Source organism: Daphnia magna, linkage group LG5 (genome assembly GCF_020631705.1).
Source record: "Daphnia magna isolate NIES linkage group LG5, ASM2063170v1.1, whole genome shotgun sequence".
NCBI lineage: Eukaryota > Metazoa > Arthropoda > Branchiopoda > Diplostraca > Daphniidae > Daphnia > Daphnia magna.
Window position 1 is genome coordinate 10,301,277 of NC_059186.1, and position 27,153 is coordinate 10,328,429.

General features: G+C 39.9%; 2 protein-coding genes across 3 annotated transcripts; one reads left to right on the forward strand and one right to left on the reverse strand.

Annotated features, from left to right (window-relative positions):
* The first annotated feature begins 17,067 nt into the window (after positions 1 to 17,067).
* On the forward strand, positions 17,068 to 20,733 carry LOC116923172 (peroxidase). Its single transcript, XM_032929647.2, has 13 exons — positions 17,068 to 17,215; positions 17,327 to 17,550; positions 17,861 to 18,078; positions 18,190 to 18,363; positions 18,426 to 18,622; positions 18,682 to 18,853; positions 18,914 to 19,111; positions 19,199 to 19,352; positions 19,422 to 19,604; positions 19,666 to 19,816; positions 19,890 to 20,094; positions 20,191 to 20,302; positions 20,378 to 20,733. Exons 1-13 carry the CDS (start codon positions 17,153 to 17,155, stop codon positions 20,517 to 20,519), a joined length of 2,193 nt encoding a protein of 730 aa, XP_032785538.2. The 5' UTR covers positions 17,068 to 17,152; the 3' UTR covers positions 20,520 to 20,733.
* Positions 20,734 to 23,041: 2,308 nt separating this feature from the next.
* LOC123472332 (myosin light chain 1-like) lies at positions 23,042 to 25,838 on the reverse strand. 2 transcript variants are annotated; one of them, XR_006646751.1, is made up of 7 exons: positions 25,705 to 25,837; positions 25,586 to 25,610; positions 24,675 to 24,815; positions 24,442 to 24,609; positions 24,276 to 24,362; positions 23,826 to 23,956; positions 23,042 to 23,499 (listed from the first exon to the last, which is right to left on the reverse strand). XR_006646751.1 is itself a non-coding variant. In XM_045173723.1 (6 exons), exons 1-6 carry the CDS (start codon positions 25,705 to 25,707, stop codon positions 23,453 to 23,455), a joined length of 471 nt encoding a protein of 156 aa, XP_045029658.1. In that variant the 5' UTR covers positions 25,708 to 25,838; the 3' UTR covers positions 23,042 to 23,452. The 2 variants fall into 2 exon arrangements, 1 of the variants encoding a protein (XP_045029658.1); XM_045173723.1 differs by lacking the exon at positions 23,826 to 23,956 and having other exon boundaries at positions 25,705 to 25,838.
* Positions 25,839 to 27,153: the final 1,315 nt, after the last annotated feature.

Genomic DNA, 27,153 nt, shown 5'->3' on the forward strand with positions numbered 1-27,153 from the left:
TTGTCGCTTCGGAAACATGTCTCACACAGCCTGAAACTTCCTTTTCGTCAAGACTTCCGTTCCCGACTTTTTATTCTCGACGTCTGTAAATATTCCGTGTGTGACAGCATTTGTCTATGCGCTCCCGTATATATTTAGCATTAGCTCTCCCCAACTCGAAAGGAATTTCAAGTCGTCTAGTTGACATTTTCTCTTTGAAAAAAAATCTGGCGGCCATGGCTAAATGAGTACAAAACAAGGCACTTTATCATCTGGTCCTTTTCTTTCTTTCAAACTAAGAGATTCAAAAAAAAAAAAAAAAGAAAAGAAAAGAAAAGAAACATTTTCAACGGACGGAAGTTGTCGCTAGCGAAGTAAACAAAACAAAAGAACAATCCGTGTGCATTAGCAACGACACCAGATGAAAATCAGTTTGACGTTACATATAATGTGATATCACACAACCGTATATACGTAGACTTGTTAAGAAGCGTGGTTTTGTTACGGAAGACAGCGCGGCACGGAAATCTGAGACGGACCCCGGTATCTATTGTGTGTATAATTCTATTGTTTTTCTTTGCACGCCACAAAAACTTTCGGGCTTCATTTCCGCTCGATTCCTTTTAATCTTGTAATAATTTTAGATTTGATATAACTTAATAGAGAGAATGGTATTCATACAATAAGATGGGTTTCTATTGTTTGTTTTTTTATCATATCAAGATGAATAGCTGAAAGAGTAACGAGAATAATGAGTATGATGGAGAACGAAGCCCAAAAGTTTTTGCCGCACTTCCTTATATTCATCGAACAATAACAAAAAGAAAATTCTAGGCTTTTTCGTGAATGATTTAACTATTAATTCAAATTGTTTTTAGTTAGGCGCAGTACTCGGTTCGTCTGTTCGTGTGGTCAGACTAATCGAGCGCGTGATGAGTTGCGATGTCGACACATGTCCTAGTTAAATGTACTGTACGTTAAACAAGAAATATTGCAGATAGACAAAATATAGGAAATGATGAAGCATCCGTGAAATTTGTTAAAACAAAGACATCAAAATCTTGTGTCAAGTGTTTGATGTCTCTGGACATTGAGACGAATGCGTGTACACAACTCGCGGGCAATTTGAATGAATGAGCGGATGAATGAAGGCGCATGGAACCCCTCTCAGTTCTAAATGTTACACAAAAAAAAAGTCACGTGTTTATAGTCAGTGACGATGATGTTACTGGATTTTGGAATTGTTCCAGAAAAAAGAAAAAAAGGTAAAAAGACATGGGGAAGGAACAACTACTGGCACGCATCGGTGCAACACAGGTCGTCCATTTTATGTCAGAGTGCACAAATCAACAGACAATTGGCAAAAGAAAGAAATGTCGGCGAACCGATTGGACATTTTTGCGCTTGGTTTGCTCCTTTTCAAGGGGGGAGAGCAACTGTTGGAAAGCTTCAAATTTGAATTCAATCATCATCGTGAGAGCATGGCGGGAGTAAGTCACGCTAGGGTGGGCATTCCCGTTCACTGTACCGTTCAATTTTAACTGAATGTGACTGTTGCAAAATCTGGGAACAATTCGAACCCCATTGTAGGAGTGGAGGAAAAAAAGGATTTTCTTCTTCAGAATTACTGAATCAATTAATGCTTTTAATTATAAAATATATATATCTAATAATTTCAAAATTCAGCATCTTATCAAAGAATATTTAGGTCAAACTTTTTCAAATTTCAATAATTATTTCAAATTTCCTATTAGTAGACTAGTCTATTTTCAGGAAAAACAATTTTATATTCAATTGGTATTGGCTGGCAATTCGGCCATGTTGGACTACCAAAAGGCCAATGATAACATGGCACTCACCAGTCACAGACGGAAGCACGAGAATTATAGATACGAAAAACGCCCATCGCCCACGCTGTTCTCTTACGATTTGGCAATGGAAAGGGCACATCTTAAATATACTGAACATTTGTCTTGAATATCAATCTTGCGCAGCAAACCACAGTGGCGTAAACACAAGAACAAGAACCTTTGTAATTGGTGAAACTCAAATGAAAATCAGAAATCTCTACAAAGCCTAGCAAGATCAACAAGAGAACGTCAATGTTCATTTTGCGTCATCGATGAAAACGTAAATAACACACGACGACTTTGACGAGAATACAACTTAACGAGCAATCCGAAAATCGAAAACATCGCTATCCATCGCCTTAGGGCACTAAAGATAATTTGGGCAGTTGGATATGCAAAAATGGGTTGGAGAAATATTGCAGAGTTTCAAAAAATAAAAATGGCGAATATGTTTCGAAAAGCCTAGATCATGGCGACAGGGATAAAGCACGCAACAACATGTGGGCGAAGATTGCTATCCTTATAAATTCAATCCGCAATAACCAGTTTCTCAGTAAAATCTTTGTCGTTTACAAAATGAACTTTAGGCGTCATTGAGAAGTCTATGCGAGTCGAGTAAAAACATTTTTGTATGTAAATTTGTTTTGAATTTTACGTAGGTCATGCGTACAATAATGATGCAAACTATTTCGATGGGAGCATGATGTACAAGTAAATTTGCTTTAATTTTCGACTTACCAAACTATCTCGACATGTGGCTCAGTATTCGAGGATATTTCGAATTTCAATACCCTTCAATGTGTAACGATATCATTCGTCATGTCCTAGTACTTCCCCATGCCAAGTATGTCGAATAGTAGAGGTACTGCATTCTACAAGAAAAAATGAAATATCAATCAAATATCTCCCTGAAAGTGAGGTGGCAATCAACTCGAAACTTAAGCAGCAATAAGTGAGGGATGTCATAATTTTGAACTATATTGTTGTACAAATTATGATGGACGTTAAACACATTGTTAGAGTTCACTGTTTAGAATTACCAGTTGCATTTCGAAGAGACCATTCGGGCCATGAAGACGCCACGATATTTTACTTTGTCTCTGAACTGGTATTCTCAACCCATGCCTCGTGACTGAATTGGGCTTCGAGGAACTTGGTTTGTTTCGTTGCTGATGTGATACATTATGTCTTTTTGGATTGCCATTCCAACAATCAACTTGATTGATTGTATCTTTTGTGTGCTCTTGCACGTAAATTAATTGGACAGGACGGTTGTCAAGATATTTACGAATAATTTAGTTCTCCGAAACTAAAACGAGATCTACAGATGGACGGCGGGTGACTTGTGACCGACACCAACCTTCGAGAAGGCTTTTGATCCACGTCATGGTTGACAGATTTATCTAATGCAAAGTGCAATATTGAAAACATTAATCAGATCTGATACTTACGTATTTGGTACAATTGACATTTTTTTGCCAACGAAATAAAATCAATTGAATTATTTAGGGCATAATATCGGAAATATTGAATAATTTATCTTGAAAATCAATTTCATGATTTGGCACCTGTGAAACCGGAAAATTGCCATTTTGCATGACGTCACCTCACATCAGTGTCTCCCGTCAAGGTGGCCGCATCTCTTCGAGCCATTCCGTCGAGATGGCAGTGGGTTTAATTGTTGCTGTGCTGACAGGCGTGGGGAAGCAATCTGTCGACGAGTTTCTACACTTTGGAGAAGACAACACCAGGCCCACCTGAGCAGCTCAAACAACGAGAAAGGGTAAGTGGCATGGATTGAGATATTTACTGTTTTAGTTTTATTTTTCGAAGCTTGCACGTTTGGCTTATTTCAGTGGTAGCTATTTTGCGTTGAATCGTGTCGTTTGATGAACTTTGTCAGCCATCTCACCGTCCTTTCAGACATGCTATAACATTTAACTAACTTGGAGACCCTTACAATTAACGTTGACTCTTGTTTAGCACATACATCAGCGTTGATATGGAGATTAGAAACTATGAATTTTTTTGTTTTGTTTTTTTGTTTCGGCAGTTTAATCGCTTAATTACTCCGCTTTTTTTCCCGGTGTACAACCAAGTTTTAATTGGGATGGTGGGATCCGAAAATTTATTTTCAAAACAAACAAAATAAAAAAAAACTTAACTTGAATTTGAACATTCCCGGTTACACTATGTACACGTTTATTTTCCTTATTTTTTCTTCTTTTTGTGTTATCCCGCGGGACTTGCTGCTTACAGTCTATATACGCTAATACAGCACGAGACGGAAATCCTTCCGTCGTGTCTGCTATACACCCCCGAAGGAGGCAAAAAGAATAACGACAGCGACTTCCCGAGTGCGTCAAACCGTCGGATTAAAGTTCGATGTCGTGTTCAGCTATATGCAGCTTCACCGAAGATGACGTTGTGTGTGGCGGTGACTTCGAGCTCAGTACACACACAATTCCGCCGCCCCATTTTTTTTTTGCGGATGCGGCGTATAGTTTTTTGTTTAAGAGGGAGAAAAAGACGAGGGGAGCATCCGCCTCTGAATCAAGTCGTTATGGGGATGGTCGCAGGTGGTGTGCGAGGATCTTTATGCCGAAAGCGACTTTGCCTCCATATTCATGATGATACAGATGCAGAAAAGAAAAGGGTGGGGACCTGAGAGCGCCCGGCGGTCGGAAGGAGAATCTAAATAGGAGCAACAGCAGTCGCGGTGGTGGCATTATCTCATTCTTTTCTATATATGGCGTTTATTATATTTTTTTCATTTTTTTTTCGTTTCGTGATACATATTTATTTGTTTTGTTAAATCATTTCTCTTTCGTTCCCCCTTTTTTTTCATTTGATTTTGGTTCGCTTTTGGAGCGCGGCAACATCTAGCAGCTGTTTTGTTTTTTTATTCGTTATTAGCTTCATCTCTTTGTTATCCTTTTGTCTATCTCACTCACGCAAAAACTTCATTTCCTGATTCATATATTACAAGAGCGGCAAAAAGGCCGCAGGCTCCCTTTTTTTTTCCGAAGAACATCGTCGTAGTCGATGGCCGTCGCCTCGACGCTGGTGTTTTATTGCTGCGGGGTGTGTGTTTGGCTTCTGTTTTGGAAATCTAAATAGATTGCGATTTTCCTTTTTTTTTTTTTTCCAAATTGACTCCTGAGATGCAATAAATTTTATTTATTTATTCTCTTCCCCGTATGGTTCCCCAATGGAACACATCAAAAGAAATTGTTTTTCATTTCTTCATTGGGATTAGAAAAAAAGAAGAATCTAAAGTTGATTGAATTTCTTGCGTGTGATGTATCCTTTTATTGATTTAATAGGATTTCGGCTTTTCTTATTTAAATTTGTTCGTTTTGTCTGAAGATTTTCCAATTTCCGTTTTTATTATTTGCTTTTCCCTTTTTGCAATCTCCCGTTATGGCTGACTCAGCTGACGATATATTCTGTATATGCGTCAGATAATGAGAAGCGTAATATGCACAGCAGCTTGCGCGTGGGGGAAGGGAAGGGCAACAGCCGAAAAGTTCGCACGAACGCGAGTGTAATGGCTCGTTATACCGCATCAAACAGAATACAGTATTTATTTCATTTTTTTTTTTTCAAGCCGTCAACCTTAACTCTTTAATCTATCCTTCATCGATTTCAGTTTACACTGAACGAGATTCAAATCCTTTTTTATAGACACCGAGATTTACTTTGAAAAAATGAGTGAAGCGTTGGAATCGATGAATAAATCAAGACTTTATATTTATTTATTTAAAAAGAAAAATGGTTGTTGTGAATATATTATCAATCCAACTTGACATCCCTCCCTTCATCTATAGATCCTCTTCATCTCCTGTACGTTGTCGCATCCGCCACCCCACCCTGTATCAGTAATGAGATTGAGCATCATCGTCCGCTCGAACGGACATGCTTTCGAATTCTTAGCGGCATCTCTTCTTATTTTTCCGTCGGCCTAAATATGCAAGGGCGCAGGATCGATTCCAATTTTCTTTTCTTTTTCGTTCATTATGCACTGTATAATGCGCTTGCCATCGTGATGGGCAACATCTCGGGCGGGGCAAACCATCGTATACCCAAGGTGTCGGACACTGCTGCGGGTGCGTGATGAATCACTTGTTATATCCGAAAGAAGAACAACATGGGAGGTTGTACAGCGGCAGATGTCACGGCTCGTTTTTTTTTCAAAATTTATCTATATATTATTATAGCCCGTCGTGATGGATTGTTGGCCGTCCGCTTCTCTCAGTCATCATCTTGTACACACGGCAAAAATCTTTTAATATTTTTCAATGTTTGGACTTAAAAAGCGAGGATGAACGAGGACGACATTCCGCTGTATTATGTAGAGCAGATGAGAAATGATCTAGCCCAGCGGTATCTATAGCGGAGCACGAAGAACGTTTCAAAACGATAACAAGCCCACCAAAAAGTTACATCTGTAAAAAAAAAGTGGAGAGGAACGAGAAAGAAAACAAACCGGAAACTTCCATATTTCTTATGGAAATAACAAACGTTCTTCGTGCTCCTCTTCATCCTTTTTTTTTCTTCACTTTTGTTTTGTTAATTTTTGTTTCTTAATGAAAAAAAAAAGCTGTTTGGTTATATCAAACTCGAGGGCTTTGTGAGGCTGGAGCAGCTCTTGTTTGTTTGGACGAAGGGACGACGTCACGATTCGAGCCGGCAACACACAATCGGATTGAGAATAGAACGAGGAAGAGTATAGGAACATAGTCGAGCTAGGTTATAACTGACTTAACAAGCCTGTATATATAGAACCAAATAAAAACTTGTCTCTTGCGCTGCTTATAGCTGAGTACAGCAACAAAAAACGAACGAATCAACAAATAGGAAGCGACTTTGAGTTCTCTTGTTTTTTTTTTGGAAATAAAAAGGGTGGCAACCATCGAGTTACGGGACAGGCTACCGGGCATTAGATTTTGTCTACATGCAAGACGGACAGAATGTGAATTGGGCAAGGGGAATTCTTTTTTTGTGTAGAAAGTCTTTTGTGTGTAAATGCAGCTCACTGGAACAAAAGAAAAAAGAGCAAAGGAGATTCCGTTGATTGTAATGATGATGGTAGCACCAAATGCACGACGTAGCGAATTCAAAAAGTCCCAATCTAACGTGAGGAAAGTAGTCCCCAAGTGTTAATGCCCACGAATTAGTCTTCCACTACACCTGTAACGAAATAGTTTTAAATTGTATAGAATAAAAATTTTGAAAACTTTGGCGGGATTCGAACCCGGACCTCCCGTACCACTGCCGTTGTTCTTGGAACTCGAGCTGTAGGAATTGAATGCCCACGTCGTTTACGTAGATGCATTTGATTATAATAATATTAAATTTTACGGCAATTTTTTTTTATACAATTAAAATATTTGAACAGGATGAAATACGAAAGTTAGCCAATAATCTTTAATGGTTGTATTGATAATACGTAAGAGACTCAAGCCGATCAAATACCTGCGTTCGTGACGATGTGATGCATTTTCAGTGTGTGACACTCGCAACTGACTATAAACTCTATCAAGAAAAACTAGATACATTTCTTGAGCCGGTCGATAATGCGATCAACGGGCGCGTGATTCAAAAACTGACACGTCCAACATTTTGATATTATCGAATGTGACGACGGGTTGATATGAATCAAAGCAAAAGCTGTATATCTATATACGCCTAGATGAGCCCCATGTCCATCATGACCAACATAGACATCAATATCACATAATATAAGGGAGAAAAAAAAAGAATAAAATACGTGATCTCCGTGGGATCGGATTGACATCACGCCCGGCGTGCGGTAAACACGGACATGTAACGCTTGTGCGTTTGGAATAACCGCGCCCTTATAAAACACATCGCCTATATAGAAGTCTAATTCTTTCAGACCAGTGCCCTGAACTTCACCCACAAAGTATAAGGGTGGAACTAAAGGAGGGTAGAAATTGTAAAGAGACAACAAACAAAAACTGAAGATGAGGGACGAAATAAAAGGATGTCTATTATATAGATGCGCTGGCTTGCAGGATGGCAAAAGTCTCTCATCATATAAGAAGCTCAGCGAAAAGAGTTTTTGAATTGTGTGTCAGGCAGAGAGAAAAAAAAAAGAGCTCGCTCTACAAGGTACTTGATGGATCAAGGAAATGATGATGCGAAATCCGAAGCGGGGGCTCTTCTTCTATATGCGGGAAAAAGAAGGAATCAATCACGGATGGAAGGATTGACAAAAAAATAGTTTTCAGCTCTTTTTTTTTGCTTTTCAATCAGTTCTTTGATCGCCATTTTCTTTTTCTTTTTCCTCGTCCTAATGCCGATTCCTTTTTTTTTTTTCTTAGCAGAAAGCTGATTCGAATAAGGGACAAGTGCTGCTTTAAGTCTACGTATACGACGGTAATTGCGGGATAAGGCGAGCGTGAAGCCATTATGTTTCTATTTTAGCCTCTATTATCCATCTCCTTTTCACGCCTATCATATATAGATGGATAAATTGCATTCACTTCTATATCTATGCAAGTGATGCTTATAATCCTCCCCCTCAAGTTAAGGCCCTTGGATATATTGCGCTGATGATGGAGCTCTCACGAAAAAAATAGGCTACTGGGCTCTTTTCTATATGGCGTATACGCTTAATGATACGAAGACGCTAGCGCTCAATCGAATTTCCGACCGGTCCGCGTGTTGTCGAGACAAATTGATAATTACTGGCTCGCCAGGGTGCATATATAGCCTTTTCTATTTTCTCCAGTTGCCATATATCCACGTACATGTCGTGACAGTTTATAAAGGCGAACTGATGGAAGGACTCTTCTCCCTTTTTTCGGTCGGAAATCCTCTCTTAGCCTCTTCGTTGCCGCTCCGTCAAGTCACTCCAATTTTCGATCACGGTCTTCGCTCGATGTCTCAAGTCGTCTATCTCTCTTTTCCCATCTCTCTTTTTTGCCTTGTCTGATTTCTCTTTCAGGGTATTTTACTTTTTTTTTTTTTTAAGTTTGAGGATGGAGGGGTGGGGGGACGTATCCGCAACACGGACTCGACGAACTTGGTCTTTTCTTCTTTGCTGTCGTATAACAAAAAAATCGCTAGCCTTTCCGGCTATGTAAAATAGGATCTATATTATCGTCTGCAGGAGAAACGATAAATGCTAATGTGCGATAGGATTAATATTCAAATTTTTTTAATTCAAATAATAACTAATAGCTTACCTTTGTAAATCTGAACAAGTATACCGTGCAAATGATGTTTAGGCCTTTTATTTAGTTAACAGAAAATTAAGTTACCTTATTTGATACATTTAGACAGAACTTTCCAGGTCCTGTCTGTTACGCCCTTTTTTTTTAGGTAGGTTACCCCAACCCTGCCTGTTTTTCTATGCCAGACGGAAAGATTAAGCACGCTGCTTCAGGTGCCATTGACGTCATAGTCTATTGGTTCATATTAGAGGAAAAACAAGGGGGGTATTAGAAATGGTCACGATCCGTAAGCGATCTCAAGTTCTTTTCCGCATTCAAACTTGAAATACCAACTGGTGTACACACCTAGTTTGTAAAAACAAGTCGCGTGCGTTGATTATGTCCTTCGGTGCCATTTAGCGTACGAGTCGCATCTTAAAAGCAGGTGTCCGTTTACACCATTTGTCTTTAATTAATGAAAAATAGATTTTAAAATTCTTGTTGTTGCGCAACCAACTGCCAGTGCACTTAAACTACAATGTTCTTGTAAAAGACGGAAGTAAATTTAAAAGTCTCGACCGCAAAATTCGATTTGTGCTATTTTCTTGTGTGCGACTCGCCGTTCGTTACGAATGCCTCGCATTAGCTTTGCTTGAAAAAGTAGATCCCAGTCGAATCAATCGAACGAAAATGCTGATACTTTTACCCAAGTTTACTGTGCAGCGCAGCTCTTTTTCTTCTTCAATTCCCTGTCTCTCTTCGTCTAGCCCAACCTTGATTGGATTTGATCGAGTTATGTGTCTCCTTTTCTTTTCTATATGGCGAGGGAAGCAAAAGAGGGAGGAATACGCAGATGGATTCTATACAGCTCGACTGGTTCCTTCTGTCCGCTGTAAAGGACTCCTTTTCTGCATAATCTAGCCACATAGATATATATTAAAGAGGAACCCCTTTTTGCCCCCAGCTAGTTCTATCTCTCTCTCTCTCTCTCTTTCCAAACTCTGTTTAACTCGGTTCTTTCATAGTATCCCCCTCTCATCCTGAGAAACATCCATGAATAATAAATGCAGCCAATAACGACGTTATCAAAGTTGATGTAAGCCAATCCGGGGATATATTTTAATACCGTTAAATAGAATTGGCGGTAAACGCATTGATGTGCATAAAACAGTGCGGATTTCAAGACATTCCCGAATCCTTTTGCGTATGGGGGAGATTCATGAAAGAGAATTTGCTCATTGGAGTCCCTCAATTCATCAGACCTATAGGGTCGTTGTATCAAACATTTACAAAAGTAATGTGGTTTGTTCCAAAATGGCTGACTTCATTGCTGTGTAATAAACATGTATGATCACAAAATCGGTCGAAACTGCGACGCTGTTCAGTTGTATCGACTTGAAAATTAATCAAGCGTAGGATCAATAGAAACATACACGGCGTCTGTTTGATTGAAACTGAGAGTGTGTTTACACGATTGGGTTGCTCTGAAAAAAGAGAAGTTGAAACAGAATTTCGAGTATATAGCTGTGGGTCATTAAAAGAGGATCAAAAGAAACAGTCAAGTTGCTCGTACATATCTTAATATACACAGCTGAATGGAACTGCAAGTCAGCTCATAAATCGGTCGGCTGCAATATAAAGTGACATCAGTCATGGATGACCCAATGAACCGGTCGCCTACAAACACAAGTTGAAACTCTGTATTTTTTTTTTTCTTGCCTGATATTGCTTTTTCACAGTATAGTTTTAAAGTTTCTCCAACCGTATCAATAGGAATCCAGCAAACATTAGACGACTTGTCAAAAACTTTTCATGGCCGGGGGAGGTCACGGAAGCTGGAGTTTCTCATTTTTTTTTCCCCCTTCCACAATACAAAGGAGTTGCCTTTGTTTGCTGAATGGGGGTCTCGGGGAAGAAGTCTTAACACACAAATAAATTCACGACTGAGGAGGTTTCAATCACTAGGTGGCATTGTCCTTATTTATCTATAGCCCCATCATCCGTTGAGTTCGAGTACCCGAGAAAAAAGGCTTCCCAATAGAGATAAATCTCAATTCAGTTGAGACACACAACAAGCCGATGGCTTATCGATTCAATCAAGGGCGTGAACCCCACAGAGTCTCACGCAAAAGGAGATTTCGTGTGGGTTATTATAAGGGGAACTCTCCTAACTATATATCCGCATAGTCTTTACTATACACAGCATGGCCTATATTCCAATTTATATAGGGATAGGCTCTATAATACAAGTCCTAAATAGAAAATAGTATACAATAGTGTCTTTTCCTTTTTTTTATTCTGGCGTCCTTTCAACTTGAAGATTGGAATTCGACTTGCAAAGAGACCTGTACATATATACAACTCCGGGAGTGAAGTAAATAGGTTTTTTCAGCATCTGTTACGATTGTACACTTTCAGGCATTTACTTCTTTAAGCCGTGTTTTAAAAAGGAATAAATAAGCGCGTTTGTTATTTGAAATGCATGATTACACACAACAATACGGTTGAATGCTGACGCCTTTTTGCGGAGCCGTATAGAAGTAGCGCACTTTAAATGGTTGTATGCATAGCCTCTCTCGCAAACAGAACGAACTACTTAAATCCTTTTTTTTTTTTGCCTGATTTCGTTTCACACGCGATCCTATAGTAGCGTCATGTCAACTGTAAGTGTAAGAAAAAGACCCTTAAAAAAAAACAAATCCGGGCATTCCCGCAGAGTCCCGCCACTAGCAGCCGCGTCGTTTTAGATATACTAACATTCTCAACATAAGGATGATGGGGTGCTTCACACAGGAGTGTGTCTGTGTGTGTGTAGAGCTTTCTTAGCCAGTCGAAATGTTTGGTTTTGTCCCCCGTTCCTAAAAATAAATTGAAACGGATCAAGGCAAAAGAAATAGTTGACAATTCTTTTATGTACACGAGGGTGAGAGAAGAATAGATTTTTTTTTTTTTATTCTCGGCTCGCTAGATAAATGCATATTGCGTATGTGAAGAGAGTGCTGTGTATGTAAAGATGGTTTTTCCTTTTTTTAAATAGTGCATTACGATACTGTTTGGCCTCTTGCTGTGCGCTGCGTTTGAAAACAGAAGAATCTTCGCGCGCCGATGGGTTGTCAAGTTGCCATTTTTTTTTTTTTTTTGCAACATCAGCAAAGAAGAAGCCAAAGTTTTTCTATTTCAAGGCGCTTGTCGGCATCGAATTTTTTTTTTTATTTCTCTGCTCTTTTTCTTCAACTATTTTGAATATAATTAAAAACATTCATTGGCTCTTAAACTTTTTTTTGTCGCATTTTTATTTATTTTTTCTCTGTTTGCAGAGAAATTGAAAAATCTCGAATAGAAAATATCTTTCGATGCCAAAAAGAAAGGTTTCTATGACAACATGTGTATACCATCATCATTCAATATACGTAGTTATTCCGGAAGAGAAAAAAAGAACTACTGCGGAGCAGAAGGACAAGCGACGTGCTTGCTTCATCGAGTCTAATCTGATTTATCTCTCGCATTTTTATTCTTCTTCCGTACGTTTTGGATTTTTCTTCCTTCACAGATATGGTTAAGCAAAAGGATTTATTTAATCAATGCGATATAGAGATGGAGAACACGATATTCTCCCACCGCAAAAAGAAGGAGGAAAATTGTGTTTTCCTTATCCGACCTTTTTTAATTTTTTTGTAAAGAAATGGTACAGTGTCGAACTGCCTTTACCTTCGTGCGGGAGAAAAAGAGGGGGCTACTACATGTCGACACTGTGTGGGCGTGGTAATATTATTACAGGGCAGACTGTACTTTCTATTTAGGCTCTCTATACATAAATGCCCTGGTATTTTGTTCGGTCAATCATCAGCCTCCTCTCCCCCGCTAGCAAAAGGTAAAATGTGATAAGAAAAATCTATCCCTCCTTTAAATAAAAAAAAAAATTATTCTTTATACCGTCTACACAATGTCGAAGAGCCCGCAGTATGGCCCATGGCATCGTACCGCAAAATCGTATATGAAGGGACTATGATATATTGGCTCGACAATCTGATGACACGCATTCCATGTCAACATTGACTTCTGAAGAGGCTCCTGAATATTGCTGACCGCCGATAGCTATTAAATACAACCCGGTGCACGTGGCGTGTGCAGGACCGAACACAAAAAGTTCTCTGTCTGCGCAGCATGTCCAACCATTCCGTCATGGATATGAGTAACTCTTCCGCTGGAACGATCAGCCCACCGCGCTTCAAACGTTTTGAATCTGTGTCATATATACGATGTATATGTAGTGTATGATTGAAAATGGAAAGGGTTTAGGCAACCACGAAAATCCGGCAAATCTATATAGCCTAAAGCGTCAGCAATTGTGTCAGTGTCAGCAGTAGGCAATGTAACTGTTATAGCGGGCGTATATAATGGATATCGCTTTTAAAAGAAATAAAAATTGCATTTTTTTTTTTTTTTAGTTTTTATGGACATCGTATAACGAAGCCATAATAGCAGTTCCGCCAGGCGTTATATAGGTATTAGCAAGCGCCCTTTTGATGTGCTGGCGACTGAGTGAAATGATGGTTATAGCTCGTTTTCAAAGCTACCCCCAACACACGTATCTCTTGCCTCACTGTACTCCCGCACATCCTTTGCACCTCCTGTGGATGCGTTTTATGGCATGGCACTTGCATCATCTCCGCCCTTTTTTTGGGTATCAACAATATAACGACATCCGACTGTTGGCGGATGATAATACCCTCGTGCGGGGACAATCTGACAAATAAACACGCAGAGCGTTAAAAAACAAAGTCGACAGTTAGATAGGATTAAGATTCCATCTCTTTATCTGTAAACAATTTTCATTTGATTGGCGTGCTGAATTATCGATGGATCCTGACGACACACACGCAGTCACCAGTTAAAGAAAAAGAGCCAAGTCATGTAACTTTTTTTGTTCGTGAATGTATCACTTGTCGTGAGGGTAACAATCGTTTGCGTGAGACTCGTCTCGTGTTGACTTGCTGATAGGAACGTCCAATCCGACAGAGTAACACCGTCATGTATAGGAGGGGGGTAGGGCGTCTTAGATGTTTTATTGGTGTGTGTCGCAGGTGTGATTGTTCCCACACACAAAGTAAAGAAAATGCCCGCATGACACTACCGGACTTTGATAAACGAAAGTTTTTATTTTTACTTGTGTAATAAAAATATCGTATCAACGGCAAACAGAAGATCGTCAGTTGCCTCGTGTGCGAAAAGCCAAAAGCTGTTGACTTGAAACTGATTAGTAACCGTGGGATAAGGCTAATAACGTCAGACAACCTTTCGCAAGGGTCCCAATCTCGTTTAATCCTCTGATTGTTATCGTAAAAAAATAAATAGAATCGCACGTCACATGCACATTTATAACAAAAACAAAATGAATCAAATAATATAACCGCTGCTATTTGATCAAAACTATTTGAAATATTTTTCAGCTTGTTGGCACAACTATACCCGATTAAAACTCTGACGTAAATAGAATTTTATCAGGTCTGTTTAAAATCGGAACAGTCTGTTACATAAACAACCAATGTTATACTTCATAGATGGCACTGACGTTTAATAATCTACTGTTCGATTAATACAAACTGATTGATAATTAATTTTGATCACCAGCCGAAGATGTATAGAGAGTGAAAACGAATCCGATTTCATTTAAGCTCAGTCATTGTATTTACGACTTGATTAAGTGAATAACTCTTCTCCATTACAAACGTATTATGCAAAGTAGAATAGAACTCTTGGACTGTGAACGTCTTTTATGGCCAAACGATTTATGGCTGACTGGCAAACCTCTGAACTTTCCAACAACCACTCGTCTTATTTCATACTGACTCAATCGTTGATTACGATAACACATACGACTGTGAACATTCATAAAAATTATTTTCCGAAAAAAAGGCAATGACTGCGAAGATGCTGCAGAAAATAGCCTCGGTAGGCGTATAGCCTTTTTGTCACAAATCTCCATAAAATAAAAATGGCTCTTTATTATGACTAATGTTCTTCAATGCAGAAAGGGGGCATTCAAAGGATATTGAATAACACATCACGTTTAACTAACATTTGCTTCTAAAGAGAAATACAATTGATTGGTCGAACAAAGACCGTAAAAAAAAAAGGGATTGGACGCAAAAGACGCTGACGTGTCGGAATCTCGTTATTTTCACGGATGAATCAAGGTGTGAATGTGACCTTTCTTCTGATCAATCGGGGGCTCCGTCCGCATCAGGGCGGCTGTGCTGCTGACGTGAGCTAAAACCGCCGTGTCATCAATGACTTCTTTTTTTTCCCCGTCCAGCCGGATCGCAGGATATAGAGGATAGATATCCATCGCGCATTGTATCTAAGTCACGTGCGCTTGTAAACTCCGGGATCTGGCTATTATGTGCGGAGGGATGTTGCTGACTGTCACCCCTTTTGTATTCTTCCCGCATGCGTGTGGTCACTTCCCTAAGCCTAGTTGCTGTCTTGTTCAATCATGGCCGACATTATATATATGTCTAAATTGTAACAGACAGCAGTATCGACTCGTGGACAGACTTTGCAGGAATAAAGGAACAAAAAAGCAAATAATGAATTATGGATGGTGTTTTTCACGCCATTTTTTTGCAATGGAATTCGTTTGTTTCAATTGAATGGCGTTCACTGTTTTACTTGAAATCATTTGAAACGCATGTTTATTTGTGATATCAAAGTTAGCTGTAAAGACGTCTTATCCGAAAAATGTGGAGAGCTTAAACCATATTCGTGTAGATTACATAAGCTCTGATTGAAAGAATTTATCCTAGTGAATGTATATCTATGTAGCTCTATAGTATCGGCTTATATTTTATGAACGTCGGTATTTGTTTAACGTATCTCATAGGAAAATGACGAAGTCTCGCACAGGTGCGCACAGTCCATCGTTAACTGGCAGCAATTTACAACGCGAAAGATTGGAAAAATAAGTAAGAAAAGAAGGTTAAATATTTTCCCCTTCAGCCAAGATTATGATTGTATTATGTATAACAAGGTTTCAAAATACTTGGTGTTCTTAATCTACACAGATGTTTCCTTATGGCTGGATTAAGAGCTTGCTTGTACAATATAAGGTTCATTTCATTATATCTTTAGCAGTATTCCTATTTAAGTCTAGACATCCTAGCGACGATGAATATAGGTGTGGCTTTAACTATTAGCTGAATTTCTTTGACGGCAAGTGCGTCATTGTATGTACAAATATCATTTGTATTTTATCTGATTTATTGCTGGCGCCACGTCATTATCAGTTGACTACGGATTTACATAACTTGAAGGGATTTACCATGTAACTTTTAAGAAAATGCGACCAGGTCAGTGCGTGTGCCGAAACTCCATTTCGATTACTGATTTTTCTAAGCTTTCCTTATTAATGTGTGAGCTAGTTCAACTGAACCGTGGACATCTTTTGATCGTATTCACGTGAAACTCAAATTCATTTATGTTATCAAATTTTTAAAATCCATTAGCCAATACCGTGTGACCTTCATTAAAGGCAAGGGCAAAAGCCGGTTGATTTTTCCAAGAATTTCTAAAGGGCATTGGGACAATAAAGAATCCCTAATTAGTTTCCTCTCCTCTTCCACCGTTTCGTTTCGCTTCGAGAAAAACCTTTTGGTTTGTTACCCTTACCCATTGTCTTTTTCTTTTTTCGTCTTTCTCGAATGTTGTTTGGTTACCGTTTCCAACACGTGGCGTGACAGTTGTATTATAGGGTACGACCTCTATTCGATTTCTTACAGTTGTACACTCAGCATCTGTCTGACACACATCAAAGTGTCATACCTACACCCGCGATGATGCAGCAGCACGTCTGTTGCACCTTTGCAATCGAAATATCGGACATATAACGACAATACTCTACAGGAAATATTAGAAGAAAAAGGTAGCTCATTACTCATTGTTATCTTAACATTGCTGCGCACCTGTGTGCCTCGCCTATCAAGTGTGTCTTATCGTTATATTACAAGTGACCACCTTGTTACATTTTTTTTTTCTTGTTTCTATGACCACTGCATACTGAACAAACGCGTCCAGCATTTGGTGAATAGACGCGTTCACACGACGATCGTGCACGCAACGCAGTTCTTTGTTATTATTACAATGGCGAAAGTACTTTGTCTCTTTGTCATTGTCCAAATATTAGTTTTCACTTTTGTTTTTTCGGTAATTTTTCGAATTATTATTATTTTTTAATGCCCTTCAACATTTATTAGCTGACACCCTCCAATTGGGAAAAAGAAAAATGAAGGCGTTGTTTACTATTCACGCATTCAGGATGAAGTTCCAGTTGATGACCTACACGACGCAGTCAACCAAGGTTTGGCGCAGGTGGAGTCCATGTTGGAACTGGAACGTCGGTTGTTTGCTGAAGGACTAACGGTCGATCGCGGAACTTCGGCTCATCTTCATTCGCGGATGGTGGCCGGTTCGGAACAACAACAGAATACCGCCCTGAACGCAGCACGAATTCTAGCAGCATCAACTCGTTTGAAAAACAAGTACGTACTCGATTTCGTTACATGTTAACATTTATTATACGCAATTCTCGTGTTGGCTATTGTGCTCTGTAATAGAATCGTGATGTTTGTACGTAATCGAAGATAAGGAAAAACAAGTAATCAATTACAAGCATAGCGAAAATAGAAGAAAACGTGTTATTTTAAATTGTCATGTTTTCAAAATAACAACCCATTTCAACATGGGTTCATCCCCCGGAAGACCTTTCAAACAAATGTGAAGAAAACAAACAGAAGTGATAAATCGATTTGTGTTAGTATAACCTTGATGTGTTTCTACATGTGTAAATAGATTGAATTGGAGCGCAGACGAGGCTAGGCGTGCCCTACCTCTATTGTCATTAGACAACACGCTGCTGAAAAATTCCTGCCCTGAGTCTATCACCTGTCCGCCAGCCGATTCCATCAAGTACCGAATTATCGACGGTTCTTGCAACAATCAAGCGCGTCCCGACTGGGGCAAAGCGAACACGCCCTTTCAACGAGCCCTGCCCGACGCCTATGCTGACGGTTCGTGTTTTTTGTATAAAAATGGCAAACAAGCCGTGCTCCGTGATGAATTGATCGAGCGCTTTTGACAGTAGATAATGATCGGATTCAATCTTACATGTTGTTGTATAGGAGTTTTTGAACCGAGGGATTCTTCTGGCCCTACTCCGCTTAAAAGTCCGAGGTTTATCAGCACTTCGTTCATCAAACTGGGCGCAACGACCGCAAACGATTTCACTTTAATGCTCATGACTTGGGGGCAATTTATTACTCATGATATCACCAAAGCATCTTCGTTTACTTCAGGTTACTTTGTTTGCTGATTTGATAGCGAATATTTAAAGTTAATTTATATTTTATGTGAGTAGCTGACGGTAAGACACCTCAATGTTGCAATGTTACCAGTGGCCAGCCACTCAATCCGGAATACTTGCACCCATTTTGCCTTCCGATTGATATTCCTGCGGATGATAGTTTCTACCAGCAATACGGCCAAACTTGCATGACATTTGTCCGTACTCAAATCGGCGCTGACTATAGTTGCTCACTCGGACATGCCGAACAGGTAGACGCTCTTAAACGTTCACAAAAATGATTTATTCAATGTTTATATTTTGGTTATAGTTGAATGGCATCACTCATTGGTTGGACGGCTCGATGATTTATGGCAGCTCGTCATCTGAATTGGACAGTCTACGACTTGGCCGAGGTGGTGAACTTAAAAACTCGACTAGTGGTGGCATGGAACTGTTACCTGTCAGGCCTAGCTGCTCAGATGCTACTTGCTATTACGCTGGTAACTTTTATCAAATTATTTCTGTATTTTTTGAATAATTGAATCTTTATTTTCGGTCAGGTGACGTTAGGGCTCAGGAGAATCCTCAATTGGCCACTGTACACACTCTGATGATGCGCGAACATAACCGCATCGCTAGAGCGTTGTCACAACTTAATCCTCTATGGAGTGATGAGGTCATTTTTCAGGAGACTCGACGTATCGTTATTGCTCAACTGCAGCACATTACCTACACTGAATACTTGCCTGCCATGTTGGGTATGTCAACATGCTGATTATTTTTCGTTACAAGCTTTTGAGTTTGTAAGAGTACTTAATGTTTACACACGAAATTCCATACAACAGGCGAGCAGGCCATGCGGGACTATAAGTTAACTCCAGCCGCAGTGGGAACGTACGCTCAATACGATGCAGCAACTGCAGGAGATCCGTCGGTATGGAACGAATTTGCAGCCGCCGTCTTTCGCGTTGGTCATTCCCAAGTGCAGGGAAATTTGGTGTATTTGGATTTAAATAGTTTTAAATGTCGTTCAAATTTTGTTAAATTTTTTTTTCGTCATTTAAATAGCCTTTATGACTCCAATGATGTAGCAGTGCAGGATCAAACTTTTACGTTAAGTAATTACTTCTTCGACGCTTCCAAATTGTCTGAGCCTGGATTTATCGCCAATGCCACCCGAGGTTTGACGAAACAAATGCCGCTCGCCATCAACCCCGAGTACACTTCCCAGTTGACCAACTACCTGTTCAAGTGAGTTTTGTCTTCTGATTAATAGAGAATGTTAATCAAAGTAACGACGAGAGAAATGTAGGGGGTCGAAAGCTTACGGAATGGATTTGGTGGCGTTAAACGTCCAACGTGGCAGAGAGCACGGAATTCCGGATTACAACACCGTTCGTGTGTTTTGCGGTTTACCCAAAGCCACGAACTTTGAAGACTTGGCCAACGAAATCGACCAAACGGTATTGTTTCTATAATTATTATCTGACTACTTTGTACCTTCATCTTTTAATCGAATGTATTAAAATCATGTAGACAATTGACAGTTTGAAAACTGCTTACGAGTCTGTCGACGACATAGACTTGTACATTGGATGTTTAGCTGAATCTTCTCGTCCTGTAAATGGATCTCTTCTGGGTCCTACTGGACTCTGCATCGTGGCCAGGCAATTTGCCGTCACCAAGAACAATGACCGTTTCTTCTACGATGTTGGTAACCAGCCCGGTTCACTGATAATCGGTACGTATATACAAACATAACTACTGCTTACGTGTGTGTGTCGCTTTCAACGCTTCTTAGATTATACTCGTTAACGGTTGTTTTGGGCATATGTAGGCCAATTGGACGAGATCAGGAAGACTAGTTTGGCTCGTATTTTGTGCGACAATAACAATGGAGACGTAAACACCATGCAGCCAAAAGCATTCCGAGCTCCGATTGCGACAAGGTGAAGCTTTTTTTTAATAGTCACGTAACGACATAATCTCATTTATTTTTCTTTACACATGTTTCACGTCGACAGCAATAACGAGAGACAACAATGTAGTTTAATTCCTTCCATGAACTTGACCTTATGGAAGGATCCTAAAGCCACACCTAGTAAAGCTAGTATGGTACTACCATCGATTCTGGCCATATCATTCAGCGCATTGCTGTTGATTTAATTCTTTTTTTTGCAAACTAAACTGAACATTTAAACATTTTTTAAACGACAAAAGCTTGACAATCGCATTATTACGGCAACAGAAATATAGCCTTAAAGGCTTTGGTTTTTAGAAATCATCTGTCGCACTTGATTCCACCATTACATCGATCCTACTAAATAACTATTATATCGGAAAGTAATACAGTAAGTGATAGCACTTTGTCATATTACAATTGGGTTTTCCTCGACATGATTGAATTTTTTAACGGCGTCGATTTATGCGTTTGTCTCCTGGCAGACCGAATGGGCCATAAAAAAATTGGGCTGATGAATGAGTGTGGAAGTACCAGGGAATTTCGTTTAAGATCAATCTTTGTTCGATTCATGTCTCTTGCACCCATTCACCTAATTTATAGTTTTTTTGTATTTTTTTCGACGTTATAGGCCAAGTTTGGTACTCATCACCCGCTGAGAAATGGTAAAAATCCGTGAAATCCATTAGTGTTATTACACGGTCGCCAGAAGGCAATATCTATAGTTGTCGACGGTTTTGAGGCTATTAGAGTTCAGTGATTATGGCGTTACGTTTAAGGCAAAGGGCGGTGAGTCGTTTGCAACGTCATCAGCTGACGGCACCCAAGGCGTCGGCTCATCTACGCTTACAAGTAATCACGCCGTGTGTTTTCTAATTACGAGTGACAGTGATTGTGGTAGCGCATCAGATCGTTTTTAGTGGCTATATTGCGTGTCGTTTCGCTTGCGCATGAGCACTAATCATTTGCCTGTGATTGCTCATTTATCTGTCAGGGTTATTATAGCTTTGTTTACCTTATAGCCTTTTATACTGCAATTTAACATCGTTCAAGAGAGCCAGATTATTCATCTATCAACGACGTGGAACTCAGAAACTGGGCGGAGTTGTTCACTAATCAAGCTGCTAGATGGCGATAGCCCACCGGTGAGTAACATTTAAAAGCCTCTTCATCTTTGTTATCGCTATCTTTCTTTGCCTTTATTTCGGGTCTTTGCATGAAAGCTGTTACGTAGGCTGGATATTTATGAGTGTCTGTTTCACTAGCTAAGGATTATTGATTGCTGAATATTTTTTATGATTTTCCAACGAGTGTCGTGGGCCTGGAACATCGTCATCAAACAGATGAGACTTTATGTACACAATGCAAAGCCACGGCCAGCAATGGGAAAAAATAAAACGTAAGCTCTTATGATTACAGAGTAGGATATTCTAGGCGTGGTCTCATCTGGAATTGATGTGTCCTTCCCACAACGGGAAAGAAAGAAATGCGATCCATTTCTATACGTAAATATTATTTTTATCGCTTAACGTTTCTTCCGCTTCAAGCCAGTTGCAAAAACATCTTGAGGCAATCCAGACGACATCATCCGTTTAGCTGTGTGCGTGTCACAAAAGAATATCGGCATCGGTGATGGTGGTAAAATGGCAATGTCAGTTTACGATGGCGTAGAATTGAAGAAATTGATACATTATTGGTCTGTTTCATTATTAAAGAAATCGGTAATTTTCCGTAGGAGGAGAAATGTGGTAATCTGTTTTTGGCCTCGGTAAATCGTCTTCTAACCTGTCAGAAAACTAATTAGACGTTCGGGACGGATGCAACCAACTAGACAAAGCAGGAGCTCCAGCCGTGATTTTCTGACGGTCCTACAGAGGTGAAACTGCAGTAATGCGGGCCTATCTTCCTCGGCCTTAATCAAGCCTATCTTTTTTATAATTAGGTAACATTTTGCCTTTCTCCCTGGCATCACAATGGGTCCCATCTAATGCGGCCAATGATTTATATCTCATTTTTACAGAAGGTCTTACGGGATTCTTTTTCTTTACTGCTTCGTTTTGGAGGGGGCTATGTGAAGGAACATTTCCTTCTCCAGGAAGGATGTGGGGCCATCTACACGCTAGAGAAGCAGTTCAATTCCGCGTTCCGGACATACATCATCTGCGTGTTCTGCATCCAGCAAGCTTCAGATTACGGCAGGCGCACGTTTAAATGATCTCTTCTGGGTCTTTTCGTGGACGGAAAAAGGTACAATTTTGAAATGGTATAATCGCTTGACTCGGTGCTTAAAAATTAAGACCTGTTAGTGGTTAGCTGATGTTAGGTTAAGCAATAATTCTAGTAGTGATTTTGCGTTACGATTACTTTTCATTGGGGATTATTTCTGAACTTGGATCTAAGATGATTGAAGAAGATAAATAGAATCTAAGAATTAAACGTACGATTGAATTGTATAGCTGTGTGAGGTGTAAAGTGAATGACTCTTGATATTGTTTTTTTGTTTTTTTCAAGAATTTATAATATTATTCTCTATCAGGCATTTGGGTGTCTGTCCATTTCAATCACTAACCTGCCGACATCAGGTATAGTCTTTTTGCTTGTCATGGGTCAGAATAATAAGGGTCGGAGCAAGAGGACAGAAAAGTAAAAGAATAACGACTAAAAATAATACTATACGCATTTTAAGAATAGAGAGCGAAAAAAATGAACACACACACGCACACAAGAGTCACAATCATGCACAAATGACTTTATTCCGGCTGTTACAAAAGTCTCCACATCCCCCCTCACAGTACAGAGACGCTTTTTAAAGTTTTATTTCTTCTTTCACCTTCTTCGCTTTACAAGAAAAATTCTCAACAAAACAATGAAGCTGATCTGACTGATGGCATAACGCCCTTCCCTCGACCCTTGCTACTGATTCCCTTCCCAAATCAAAAAAAGAAAAAGAAAACAAACAAGGCAATACGTGGAGACATCGTAATCAAAATGTGTTAAATTAATGAAAAAGAATTTTGTCATTGTATGTTGTATTGGTTATTTTGTGATAATTAATCCATCTTTTGGCAACTGGTGGTTGTGATAAGAAGAAATTTTTGCGGTTTTATTCACGGTTGGGCGTTGTTGTTTTAGGTGATGTTTATTCCTGTTCTGGGAAAGGACCGGCAATCAATTTCTCCAAGAAAGCTGCAAAATCAAAATGGATCATTATTATGATGGTAATTTAACTTAATTTTCATAACAAAAGCTCAAGCCATTGGCAGCCAACTAAAATTTAAAAGAATGGTTAAGTTGCCATCACATGAACTTGTCTTTATCAAGTTACTTTAAGGTGATTGTTGCCGTAAAATTAAATCGCGTGAATTGTGTTGAAAGCTTCTGTTGATGTTAGTAATAAACTAAAAATTACGTATAAGCAATTGAGTGCAGTTGGAAAAGAGTGAGCGGCGGTTAAGTGAAGGAGCTGCAGCAGACGTGAATTGAATTGCACGACTTTGAGGATCACCACAAACCTGATGGATGTGTAACTGTTTGCGTTTGTTTGTTTTTGTTGTTGAAGGGTAGGGTTGAAGAGGCGTAACATGTATATTGACTTATTGTTGACTTTCGGGGTAGGGTCCGGCCAAAACTCGGGTAAGAAACGCTATTAAAAAAGAAGGGTATCATCGTAATGTTAAGTACGATTTTCAATTGTGGGGCAAACATCCAGCCTTCAACGTTTTGCTAAATGTATTTAGCAAAATTGTCGGCTAAGGTGGATTCCGGACTTGTGGAAATGGTGGATTTGGTCACGAGTTTTTGATTAACTCGTTTGAACACAGACTTTGTATCAACCGCACAAATTTTACCACTCGACGTGTCATAAAAGAACAAAATATTCTACACTAACTTTGAATTTCAAAGGCTCAAACTGGATTGTGAAGTAAGATATCAAGTAGCATTCATGGATGACAATAACTTACGTTTGTAGGGGATCATGCCCTCGTCATCCTCGGGGTCGCAGCAAGCAGTCAGGATGTCATCGACTTCCTTATCTTCAAGGCGCTCACCTGTCGGGTAAAAAAAAAAAAAAAAGAACATTTTGAAATGAATTGCCTTGATCAAATTTTCTAGAGACATCTAACGTACCCAAAGCCATAAGGATGTGTTGGAGCTCAGCGAAGACCATTGTGCCGTTGTCGGTCTTGTCGTAGAGTTTCATGCACTCAATGAAGTCTTCAATGGTACCGACATCTTTGTCCTTCTTGATCTGGCAGAAGATGGGCAAGAACTCGTCAGCCTTGATCTTCTTCTCTCCTGTAAGACGAGAATCGTTCGTGAAAGAAACATCAGCAACTAAGCAGGAAAGTATGAACGTATACCCTTCTTCTTTGTGCCACCCATTTTCTCGATTTGGGCCAGGGTGGGGTTTAGGTTAAGAGCTCGGAGACAGTCTCCCAAGTAGAACATGTCCATAGTCTCATTACCCTCAAAATCGTAGATGGAGAAGGCGAATTTCCCCCCTGATTGCAAAAGGGAAAACAAATTAGCCAAATGGAACTCACAATCAATAATGGATAGTTCAAATAGCAAGAATTCAGAAGAGTCAAAACTCTTTGCTGGCCATTTTAAAATCGATTGAGATTGTTTGAATTCATACGCGGTAAAGAATTTGAAAGGAATGTTGCCAATCATTGCTTCCGCAAATGGAGTGAACAAAAAAGCAACTAAACTGGAACGTCATGGAGTAATAGCGCAACCATCTCACAATCACCACGGCATTTTTGGTAAAGCAACAGCAATAGCTAGAAGACGTCGAGTGGAAGAGTATAGAAGAAGAAAAAGCAGAAGACGTGTAAAAATAGATTGTGCAAGGATGGAATCCAGTCGACTCATATACCAACCATCCACCCAACCACCCCCATGACCACCCTTTCTCCTGGTAACTAATTCCTCACCCGACCAGTCCCTCTCCGACTAAACTTAGCATCGTGACCCGATCGGTGCCAAAGCAAACGCCAGGCTTTTACACACTCCGATCTACACACTGACTGTGCTGTGTGTGTGTGTGTGTGTGTGTGGGTTATAAGCACACGGAACTGTTTTCAGCACAGATGATGATGACCATACTTGGATACGCTTCCGTTTCCTCTTTACGAATTCGAAATCCTTCGATCGCAATCCTTTCGCACGAGCGTTTGTTGTCGATGGAACAATTGGCTTAACTTAAGAGCTGGGGCATATTTTTAGGCGTTGCTACTATACGGTAAACAGATGAGGAAAAAACGCTTACTTTCAATGTCGCGAGCACTCAGATCCTGATGACGGAGAAAGAAGACAAAGGTAATTAAAAGGCTCGTTAATCAAATTGAGAATAAACAAGTGTTGTGGGTTAAAGTTGAGTTGTCTCACCATTTCTGCTGCAGGGGTTTTGTAAGGCTGAAGGAAGAAATCACACTCGAAATCCACAAAACGCGGGCACCGGAGAGACTAAGGCAATCGGGCAGCCTCCTCACTCCTCTTTTATACCCGCAACTAGAGGGCCTTCCAATCGATCCCGCCTCCCTGCGATCCTCATTCGCTTGTTTTTTCTCGTTTTTTACCTTTTTTTTTTTGCTTTTTATATTTCAATGCAGCACCTCCCTCTCCTTCTGTACGTCTCTAGAGTCACACACTTCCTTAACTGCCATTGCATATTTGGGTCAATGCTAATTTTTGCTCTCTGTCTTAACACGCGCCATTTCATGAGTTAGCAATGCAATAACTTGCGCCTCGATATCGTCGTATGATTATAAGCTAAATAATAGGTAAATAATTGTTATGTTGGTGCCATTTAATCAAGTAATGCAATTTAACAGATTATTTAAACGAAATCAATAATGTTTCATTTGTTCGCTCTCTTGTTTTTATTTTTCAGGTGAATTCATTTGAAACGTCGTGGACAAAATCCTGCAGAAATGGAGTCTGACCGATAAAAAACGTCCAAAAAAGAGGAAAACAAACGTGAAAACAGATATCGGATGCTAGACGCAAGAAAAAATTGGAAGGCAAAGTTTTCTTTTATTCTTTTTTTCAATTTCCCCCGCCGTTCGCTGCGCAGGCGATTTAATTTTAGTTCCAGCTAGGAGTCGAATGGACAAGTTGAGCTACTGCGGAAGCTTTTTGGCAACGCCTCTGTCGGTGACGAGAGTCCACATACTGGAAAACTAGGCGGCGGGCGGGTGGAACGTCGGGGGGGGAGCAGACGTAAACGGAGATTTCTTCTTGCTCAGCATACGGGACAAAGATAGGACCCACTACCGTCACGTTCTTGTGTATCTTCGGCCCATGGTTGGACTTGTGTTTCTCTCCCTGCTTGCCTCTAGCTGCTCCAATGTCTAGCAACAACAAAATTCTCTTAACATCGTCTATTTTAGCCTGCGTGTACGGAGCCGCCGAGCCGGACATTCAAGCGGTGTGTGTTACGCCAGTACCACATCGGGAACGATCAGCGTGTTGGCATGCCTTCAAATCAGCAACGGGTTCGACAGAGACAAACCAACTCTTTTCTCTGAAGTTTGCGATTAAGCCAATTCTAATGATTCACAAAGATAAATCTGACCCTCTTGGGCAAAATGTTGTGGTCCTCTTTTGTGCTTTATACCGATTCATTTCAAATATAACCTAGGCAGAACAATTTCCAATCGTAGCCACACATTATGTTAGCGAGGTTGGAACGTTGTGTTTTGAGAACCGAGAAGTGGAGAAACCAATAGTTTCCAGACAATTCCCTGTATGGGCCGAAAAGGTGGACACGTCACATCAAGGAACACGCTGCTGTCTACCCTGAACGTATGAAAGCCGACGAAAGCCACTACACTG